Raw genomic sequence first — 10,374 nt, 5'->3', positions numbered from 1 at the left:
GCAAGCTGATATGTCGTTAAGTTGACTTGCGCCAGGTAGTTGGGAGCAAGTGTCGCGTGCTCGCGCTCTTGCTTACCGATGTGTGAGTATGTGTCCATGTAAACGGCGTTGCGTTTGCTTTCAGCCGTATATTATGTATGGACTGTGGTCGTCAACGCGTCATTACTTTGACCAACAAAACAACAACGTACAGCTGCGACTGCCGTCGGTTAGCGCGCTGCTTATTGCCAGCGACGTTTGCTCGTTGACGTTGTTGACGTTACTTAATGGTTTCGTTCAGTTTTTCGTACGCCTATTGTTGCTGCCTGCACGCAGCACAACTACAGGCGCGCACACACACATATACACTTTCTCTCTTGTTTGAAACAGTTCGCAACCCCGCTCTCACCGCAACCACTTTGCAGCAGACAGCCGACAAGCAATCGCTGCCGCCCGCTCGCTGTACACACACACACACACGAAGTTTACCCAGTTTAGCTCAGCACCGCACATTTCGCATTCAGTTGCTCGTCTACCGTTGTAGCTGTTGCTCGCTTTTTTCAACGAATTGCTAACGTCGCATACAGCGCGGCATACATATGTACATACATATGTAATATATATCTACAACGTATTTATACAGTGCGCATTGTTTGTGTAGCGCCGCCGCTACAGTCGTTTGTTATCGTACGTCGCGCCGCTTTCGTTCATTCCAACATTCGCTGACCACAATTGCAAGTTGCTGTGCTGTGAAATTGCAGTTGCTACATCAGCGCGTTGCTGTTCGGTGATTTCATCATTGTCGACTGCGTCATTTGTATTGTGAACGCCTTGAGGAGAAGTGTGTGCGCGCGGTGTGCGCTCTGTTTTTGAAAATTTTATTAGTGTACACGCAACAACTGTTGCTACTTGGTGTTAGCGCGGCAATTATACATAAATATACTGTTAAAAAATATAATTTTGCGGCAATAAACACATTCCTGTTAAGCGCCTTTGGGTAGCGTTTCGAGAAACCAAACGCGCTTGGTGTGCCGCGCGGCTCAAACGCGTCAATCGCAGTGATTTTTTGAATGCACTTGTATGTACGCGCGTGTGTGATTTTATTGTGTTACAACAACAAAGGAAAACAACAACAATTGTCTTAGCAAATAACCAAAGCAAAATGAGGCTGTCCACATCGAACGATTCGAAACCTGATAATTATCAAATTAATGCAAAAATCTGCCGTCTAGTCGAGCGCTACGCTTGCATGTACGATCGCTCGCATCCACACTACCTGAAGAAGGATGTTGTCGATAAGGCGTGGGTGAAGATTTCCAAGGAAATGGATGACTCAAGTAAGTACAAACAAACAAAAAAATATTTATGCGCTTACATACACGCGTTAGCGCTATCAAACTGCAGCGTACAAACAGTAGCCAACACATAACATTGCATACAAAGCAATAACAAAAAACAACAACAACAACTATACAACTAGCGCTAGCCTGTGCGCTCGATTTTGCTAGCCCCTGCAGGGCGAAAACCTTTGCCGCCTACTTGCAGCTGTCATGACGTGTTGTTTCGCCTTGCTGTTGGTTGACAACACGCGTTTGTTGTTGTTGCTGGCTTTGGTTTTTTTTATGTCGCCTTATTGCCATTGCTTGGCAAGGCAACGCGCTGACAGTCAAATCGTCAGCGTGTCAATTGCGCGCACTTTGTTGCCTTTATTATGGCCGACGCGTGCGCGCGTTTTCGTTGCGACGGCAACGCTGTTGACGACGGCGACGTCACAGGCGGCAGCGCTTGTTTTTGTCGTTGACAACCAGGCAAGCATGCCGCGGTAATCAGCAATTTAATGCGCTGCCATGTTATTGCTAACGTCACAATAAGGTTGATATATACATTTTTTGTTGTTGTTGTTGTTGTTATTGACCATTGCATTGTTGGCGCTGATATGCCATATTGTTATTCGTTAGCCGCTGCGTCGTAGTTATTATTATTGTTTTTACTTCAAATTCAAATTACGCTCTGCTCCATGTGCTTCTCTCTTTGTTGGCATGGCGCTCTCACAATCTTTGATTGCTCCGCTCTCAGCGCTTGTTTGCTTGTGTGCCTTTCGCTTTTGCCTCTCCTTGTTTTTCGTTTTGCTTGTCTGCTCTGCCAACAGTTGTTGTCGTTGGCGCTTTGTGCTGTTGCCAACAACGGCAATGCATAACAGCGGGGGCAACATTTGTGCGTCGCTGTCGTGCAGCGGAAATGCCGGTGACTCGGTCACGTACACACGTTCAGATGCACATGCGCGGGTATACATATCCATGTATACCTTTGTATATATTTATTTTTGTTGTCTCACAACTGTGTGTTGTGCTTGGTTAGCATCCGCGTGCTTTTCCGAAGTGCAAATGTACCGTGTGGTATAAATTCTATACTACGAAGTACCGTCATAAGTTAGCTCTTTTCCAGAGAACTCCATTCATGACTTAAAACGAAGTCATAGACCTGTGTTTGAAGACCTCCACACATTGTATGAAGTTTACTGGGGTTTCCATGGTTTCTTATCTCACCAAATAGTGAGCCTTTTCGACATGCGATCTTGGTCTTGGATATATAAACTGAAGGCCACTCTCTCTACGATCTCACACTGTAGAGGAGACTAGACTTATGTTTTCATGTGATTTTTTATGGAAAGTTTCTTGGATACTACCGGAATAATAGCCGGCCCCTAATCCCGCAGCACATAGTATGGGGATTAATCAGTTTTGAATCCATAGCTGTAGGCCTACCAAGGCCAAAAGATGTCAATAAGTTCAAAGAAATTTCTATACCTTCTCGAAATGTAACTATAACTGTAAAAATTCATTTTTATAGCTAGCCTTACACCAAAGAACTAATGAAATTTATTTTTGAGAGTATCCACGAGAACCACTTCTGTTCAACAGTTGTTCATAGAAGACCTTATATTCTGGAGTTTCACAGGAGGCGAAGATCAAATTACTTAGCTTCGAAAAATCATTATATGCTATCTCCAATTTTTTGTGATCCACAACGATCCGTCAACTTTTTCGGTATTTGGCACTTTCTTCCATTCTAGGAACTACCCAATGCGTCGGCATACTGTATCCATTAACTTGCAACTCATTAAAACCGCCAACTCCTTATATATCCCAGTAAACAATACTAATTTCTCTCTTTCTACTCTTTCCAGTTCCGTCGTGCAAAGAACGCTGGCGCAACATACGTACCTCTTTCGCGCGCTCCATCAATGTCAACAAAATACCGTCCAGCGCGAATCGTACCAAACCATATTACCTACACGAAGAGCTACAGTTCCTTGCACGTCACATAACACCTGGCATACCAGTGTCGCGTCGTCCCAACTACTATACGTCGGCCGATGAGAAGAGCGAAATGATTGAGGTGCCGATTGGTGAGGAGTCCTTCGACGGCTTTGTCGCTATGGCGGCACAGGAGGAAGAAGAGGAGGAGGAAAAACTGCGCAATACCGACGAAGATGATTCACGTCCGGAACGTGCGCCAAGCAGTAGCGCCGATGAGGGCACACAATCGTGTAAGGGTGATCCGACAACGATGCAGTGCCAGCAGCAGTCCGCTGAGGAAATACAAGTCGATGCGACGGAACGCAAATTGCCTGTACAAAACTCGCCACTGCCACTGTTGTCGCAACAAATACAACAACATATTGGTGCACTGCCGCAACAACAGCAGCTGGTACCTACACCGCCGATTGTTGCCATGGAAGCGGAACGCATTGTGGCGGATGTGCCAGTGGTGCCGCTCTATCCGTTCAAAAAGCGTTTGCGCACCGCCGAGTCCATGATGTGCGCCGAAGTGGAGCAGGAGCGCGACATTAAGGTGAGTCATACATTTTCATCACTTTTTTTAATTACTCGTTATTAATTTTATATTTCATTTCTATCACGCAGCCTCAACCCAGCGAACTCTGCACGCCCGATCCCGATTTCGACGCCGCTTTCCTGCAAGGCTTGTTGCCCGAAATGAAGGCGATGGACTTCCGTCAAAAGATCAGTTTCAAGAAGCGCATCTACGAAGTAATTGGTGAGATATTCGAGAGCAGTACACATGGCAGCAGCATAACACGTCGGCCGTCGCATTCGAATAGCATGCATAACAGTAATATATCCATTGCCAGCAGCAATGGCTATACGAATGGTTACACACCGAACAATAAACGACGCACACCGACACCAACACCGACCGCGGCATCGTCACCTACTGCCTCCGGTTATGCCTCACCGTTAAACACGTTCAATACCGCCTCGCCCACCGCAATGACCGTAGTGAATGCGGCGGACTTGGCGATGATACGACGCCTGAGTACCTTACTGCAAAGTCCTGCGGTAGCGTCCAGCACCACCGCTATGACAGCGTTACCAAAGAACGTCGCCTCGATTTCCTCGACGGTGCGCAACACCACAAGCACCCCACCAACAACGGCTGTGTCGCCGGCTACGGCTGCTGCACATCGTGGCGCCATGACGCGTTCCAGCGCCAATCTCCTGCGCACCAATATGGTTAACGGCGTCACGCCCTCCTCATCCACCACTTATGCCTCAGCGACGTCCACACCCGCCGCCGCCGCCTCCGCTACCAGTCATGCCGTTAAGCAGGAGCTGTTGGACGATTGAGCGTCTTTTTGGTTTTGATTTTTTTATGTGTGTGTTTGACTAGTTCAACTCTTTAATGCTTTGGGTAAATTGTAGCTTTAGAGTGTTAGTACTTAAGTTGTTTTAATTGATTTTAATCTTTGAGGTTTTTATTTAATTTTGTATGATAAAACTTGTGTATGTATATATTCCTAAGCGATCGATATTCAGTTTTTCTGAATAAATAAATTGTAAGGAAATTTGTAATTATGTGTACGAATTGTTATTGTAATTGATATTTATCGGTTGTGAAAGGAAAATGTGCAAGTACCGGTAGAAGAGATATTTGCTCCGAAAGTTTCGTGTTTGAAATCTCTCTGCTCTCCTCCTTCTCTGAAATCCCACAAATAAAGTTTTCTTCGAGATTTTTGTTGACGCGAAACCTCTAAAAATTTGAGGAACGTTAGAATATTACCGCGATCGAATATCTTGACTATATATCAAGAATTTTCTGCGAAGAAGCGTTCTAAATCTCATTTAAGCATGGCTTTTTAAATCTCTTTAGTTTGATACCCATATTGCAATCATTCGTTCACTTTATTAAGTGTGTATAATATTAAACATGTAGCAACCCCATTCAAAAACATTTACCATTGTTAGACATTTTAGACAAATTCAGTTTCCATTATTTGAATTGAGTTTTCCAACGGATGGCAACCTTTAATTTTTTTATTTTAAACTAAGCTAGTATTTCACACTGAACAATCCCAAAACATATATTGAAATATATTCCGATTTCGGATTTATTTTTTTTATTTTAAACTCACTTAGTATTTCACCGAACAAATCAATTAAATTCAACTGAAATTTCTATACTAAATACGTATTTAAAATTTTAGTAAGTGTGGCAACTCCATTCCATATTTTAACAAAATTAAAATTTTCTAACATATTCACATTTTCATTCACATTCTATTGTGCGTTTGTAATTCTTAATTCAATTTCGAAGTTTTCAAAATTAAAAAAAAATTTGGTGGCAACTCCATAAACAATAATACAATTTTTGCAAAATTTTAAATGTTTATAATTTACCGTTTTATTATTAAATCCGATTTTAAAATATACATTTCAAGAAATTTTTAATTATAAACAGCTGGCAACTCCATAATATAATAGTATCTTAAACCTTAAAATTCTTTCTCTCTGCATGGACGCATTTGAAAATAGATGGTAACATCAAAGAACATACAACTTTGAATGATCTTCAATCCAAGCAAGTTGATCAACTGTTTTATAGCATACTTTTGGGGATCTCCAATAAGACAAATTTGTTCTCACTGAATTCAATGTATGTATATGCATAATGTATGTATAAACAGAAGTTTATTTTCTTTTTTTTTTTGAATGGGAATTGAATTGCTTTTTGAGTTTTCGAATATTTATCTCTCATGAGCCATGAGTCATGATAAATGTCTCTTTTAAAATCTCTATAATGATAAAGGCGCTCTTTTCTTTTTGAGAAAACACTCAATTATACATACATTTACGTACTGACGTCCATTGGAGAACTTGCGGTAGGCACATAACAAAGATCATTCAAAAATATTCTCTCTCATACAAAACAACAATAACAAGAAATTAGTGATGAAATGACTATCTCATCTTCTCACTGCAGAAAAACAAGGGAGAGGGAGAGATCAAATGTACAAGTAGCTTCTATCGCTCCACCAATCCGATTGTCAATATGGCCAGTACACTGTTGTCTCAAACAACAACAATTTTTTCGATTCTACGCTCTCTACCAATAAAGAGCACTTAAATATGTATATATGTAAAATAGTCTTATTACATATATACATATTTAAGTACGAAAGATCGAAGGGTGTTACCCAGCAACTATCAGTCAGTTGCTGATAGCTGTGGAGACGATACGATTAAAAATTTGAGGAGTACCATGAAAATATCACAAAATTATATTTATTTTCTTACAAATCATTTTATTATGAAAATTGTCACAATGGGTGGTCTGAATCTGGTGATAATGGTTCATTCTTGACAAGCACTTCGTCGTTTTGTGTGTCATCACATTGATTTAGTCGATCTTGTATTTTTCGTTGTAAAACACTGAATTCCTGTTCCTCCATTGTGTCAATTACAAACGGAAACACAATTTTCTTGAGAAAGTCCTCTATGAATGTCTTATTCTGACTTTGGTTCATGCTTTGCATTTGTCGCTGTATATTTTGAATAAAGTGGTCATAGTTGGGATTCTCATTTTCCCTAACTGTTGAGTGATTCGATCTACTGGTTGACGGTTCCAATGCATCCGATTCCAAAACTCTTACTACCTCTGCGGCATTATCAGCGATATTATCTCCGACAACTGCGGCCACTTCTTTTTGTAGATATGGCCTAAGAAACTCCATTTCCTTAGTTAAGTAATAGGATTTTCCACGATTCGGACCACGTTGAGTCTTATAGACGTTAATGGAGCGTGCATAGGCGGCGCGCAGATTACGCCAACGAACCTTGCTGAACCTTGCTGAAAGAAGAGAAGAGAGTAGAAAGTAGAGAGTTCGTATATTTTGTAGAAAAATAGGCAGAACAATTTTTAGAACTATAAATCAATAGCTTTGGTAACCTGTGAAAATATGATTTATGCCAGCAGATAATACTAACTGCACACAATAAAAAAAAAATCACTCAGTCTCACAGTGGGGTTTTTTTGCTCTTTATTCAATGCTTTATAAAAAGTTTTACAGTGATCGGATTATATGGTGGATGCGAAAAAACCTCTTGGTGGAACACCACACCCTTCCTATTGGCCAATTCTGGTCGATCGCCTGCTTCAAGAGGTCCAGTTGTTCGCAGTAGATGGTAGAATTAAGCGTCTGGCCATATGGGAACAGCTCATAGTGGATTCTTCCAATTCAACCAAGCACACAGCAAAACCTTCTTGGCCGTCAATCCCGGCTTGGTCACTGTTTGGGACGATTCATCGGCCTTCGACCAAGACCGTTTTACCATTTTCGCTTGATATTGTCGTATGTGATCCATTTTTCGTCGCCAGTCATCATCCGCTTCAAAAATGGGTCGAGTTCGTTCCGTTTCAGCAGCATATCGCAGGAGTCGTTTCGGTCCAGAATGTTTTTTGCGTCAAATCATGCAGCACCCAAACATCAAGCTTTTTTGTGTATCCAGCATTCTGCAGATGGTTTAAAATGTGTTGCTGACTAACTCCCATCTCCTGGGCGATGTCACGACATGCCACATGCCGGTCTAACTCGATGTTTTCCATGATTTGATCGGTATTCGTCGTCACAGGTCTTCCGCCGGTTGGCTTATCCATGGTGTCGTTTTCATCCGCTCTGAATCGAAACCATTCCTCCGCAGTTCGATGTGATAGAGTACCATTAATCTCACGGAACGTTTCTCTATTTGATGATATATGGGGTATAATTTTACAAGTTGGCAACATATCTTTACAGTAGTTGCAGTTGTAAGCGAGTTTAAATCTTTTGCATTCGTTACCCTAGTTGTATTGTAATATCGAATATAATTTAATAAATTATAATATTATTATAATTTTAAAAATTTAACAGGTGGCAACACCACTCAAAATTAATTTAAATAGTGAAATTAATTCCTTAAATTTGTTACACATTATTGTATGATAAAAAATTATTTGTTTTACTAGAAACAAGTTTATTGCTTTGGCCTCTGTTAGTAGGCAAACCAACGGCACATTCGGCCTTGAAATTACTCCTAAATTGCAAATCGACGAAACAATCGTGACGAAATTTTGTTGCGTAACACAATTTCGTTGCACAATTTCGAGCAATTTTTTTGCAATACCAGTAGAAATTTATCAATAACACTAAACTGACCTGATTTTCCCCATGATTCAGCTACCGCCTTCCAGGCTTCATTGGTAGCCTTTTGCTGTAGATAATCCTTGTGATCACTATTGTACAGTTGCGGAAATCTCTTCACACTACAAATTAATTTTTTGTTTTCTACTACATTTTTCCTATTTTGAATTTTACAACTGCGACTCGTTACTGCCCCAGTCTTGGGCTTGCCGTTTGCGTTTTTGGCTGGCATTTTACTAGAATGCTACAAAGCTTCACGCTTAATACAATTGTTTTTGATATTTCGATCACTCTATGGTTTCATATACGAAGTATCATGCACCAATGGTATTTGTCACTGTTTGACTGGAATTCTGTAACAATACTCCCTCAACGTGCTGTGTCGACGACTCACTCTAAGTTAAAATACCACAGCTTGACGTTTTAGATTACTCACTCCAATTTTTTTGCAATACTATACGTGTTTTTATTAATTTTTTAATCAAAACTTCTTACAAGGTTTTTGCATTAATCAGTAATATGTATTGTACATATGTATGTAAATTTTCTTCACTCAAGTCCTCCGATTATCGTAACACTACACCGACCAGGCGCTGGTGATCAACTAATTACAGTCAAATGACAAAGACACAGTATTTGCAGTACGATCGAATATGCATGAGCGCAATTGACGTCTGTTAGCTTTGTAAAGCTTACGACAAGCGCTGGCTCATTGTAAAAATGTATCATACGCTTATAATTTTTAGAATTCATTTCTGAGCTTTTACAACAGTTATGACGCGGCACGCCACTTAAGCTACACTTCGCGTGTCTGTCTGTGCGATATATTTTTGCAGTTCAACGATCTTCCTTTGGCTCTCTGAGAGGCTTGGTTTTGGGTATCGAAGAGTAGATATAGAAAAATGAGCGTGGTTCCGTCCTCTAAGAATGTTTATCTCACCAAACATTTAAAACTGTACTTAGTAAAGCAATTTTTTTCTAATAATTTGTCCAATACTACTCCCACCAATTCCAAACAAATTTGATACATAACAGTATATCATTACACGCTACAAATGAGCTAAATATTGTGTTTTTCTATGACTCATCTAAACTATTCGCATTATATTGAAACATCGTTTAACGTCTTCATATTGTTCTCTATGGCTGACTGCAGTTCAATACCTTCAAGCACTTAGATACACCACCACATCGTTTTTTTAGTTATAAATATATATATCCGCCTGTATGAAATTGCTTAGCAATTGTCACGCGATTAGTTAGAATTAGGTCGGAAATGATAAAGTCGTACTGTTTATAGATCACGAAGAGAGAGTTTGAGAAAGTGAGAGACGTTAGTCTCTTTCCGAATGCTGTGCGGGTTTTATTTATTACTAAGAATATTCAAATTATGTATTTTGTAGTTTTATATGCCACTAGAATAACGAAAATCGTTAAACATATATAGTATACTACGTTGACGTTGCTCCGCGTGAAATTATTTTTTTTGAAAAGAAAACAAAGTGTGATTTATATTCTGTTGAAAACATTTATTCGCGATTTTTCTAAAATTTTTTTCAATGTAACGCAGCATGATAAACAACATTTTTTTTCCAACTCGCGAGCACTCCACTTATCTTATCGACAAATTAGTGATGCAATGACTATCTCATCTCCTCATATTCACTGTCGAAAAACAAGGGAGAGGCAGAGAGAGATCAAATGTACATGTAGTTTCGTATCGCTCCACCAATCCGATTGTCAAAATGGCGAGTACACTGTTGTCTCAAACAACAACAATTTTTTTATTCCATGCACTCTACCAATAAGGACCACTTAAGCATATTTTATATACATATATACGTACATATTTAAGTGAGAAAGATCAGAAGGTGTTACCCAACACATGGATATAAGATTAAGAATCAAAAGCATCA

At 40.0% G+C, this 10,374-nt stretch overlaps 2 protein-coding genes across 2 annotated transcripts; one reads left to right on the top strand and one right to left on the bottom strand.

Moving 5' to 3' along the window:
* The first annotated feature begins 505 nt into the window (after nucleotides 1-505).
* On the top strand, nucleotides 506-4,853 carry LOC105209926 (uncharacterized). The gene is made up of 3 exons (XM_011180593.3): nucleotides 506-1,316; nucleotides 3,167-3,834; nucleotides 3,906-4,853. Exons 1-3 carry the CDS (start codon nucleotides 1,142-1,144, stop codon nucleotides 4,626-4,628), a joined length of 1,566 nt encoding a protein of 521 aa, XP_011178895.1. The 5' UTR covers nucleotides 506-1,141; the 3' UTR covers nucleotides 4,629-4,853.
* A 1,723-nt stretch (nucleotides 4,854-6,576) lies between these two features.
* Nucleotides 6,577-9,178, bottom strand: LOC128919710 (uncharacterized). Its single transcript, XM_011182015.3, has 2 exons — nucleotides 8,474-9,178; nucleotides 6,577-7,128 (listed from the first exon to the last, which is right to left on the bottom strand). The coding sequence occupies exons 1-2, from the start codon at nucleotides 8,688-8,690 to the stop codon at nucleotides 6,599-6,601; spliced, it is 747 nt and encodes a 248-aa protein (XP_011180317.1). The 5' UTR covers nucleotides 8,691-9,178; the 3' UTR covers nucleotides 6,577-6,598.
* Nucleotides 9,179-10,374: the final 1,196 nt, after the last annotated feature.

This window comes from Zeugodacus cucurbitae, chromosome 4, assembly GCF_028554725.1.
Source record: "Zeugodacus cucurbitae isolate PBARC_wt_2022May chromosome 4, idZeuCucr1.2, whole genome shotgun sequence".
NCBI classification, from domain to species: domain Eukaryota; kingdom Metazoa; phylum Arthropoda; class Insecta; order Diptera; family Tephritidae; genus Zeugodacus; species Zeugodacus cucurbitae.
This window is presented reverse-complemented; position numbering and strand designations above follow the sequence as displayed.

Coding starts and splice junctions, on each gene's coding strand:
- LOC105209926 (XM_011180593.3), top strand. CDS start 1,142: ATGAGGCTGTCCACATCGAACGATTCGAAACCTGATAATTATCAAATT. Junction 1,317..3,166: donor CAAGGAAATGGATGACTCAA/GTAAGTACAAAC, acceptor TACTCTTTCCAG/TTCCGTCGTGCAAAGAACGC. Junction 3,835..3,905: donor AGCAGGAGCGCGACATTAAG/GTGAGTCATACA, acceptor TCTATCACGCAG/CCTCAACCCAGCGAACTCTG.
- LOC128919710 (XM_011182015.3), bottom strand. CDS start 8,690: ATGCCAGCCAAAAACGCAAACGGCAAGCCCAAGACTGGGGCAGTAACG. Junction 7,129..8,473: donor TGAATCATGGGGAAAATCAG/GTCAGTTTAGTG, acceptor CTCTTCTTTCAG/CAAGGTTCAGCAAGGTTCGT.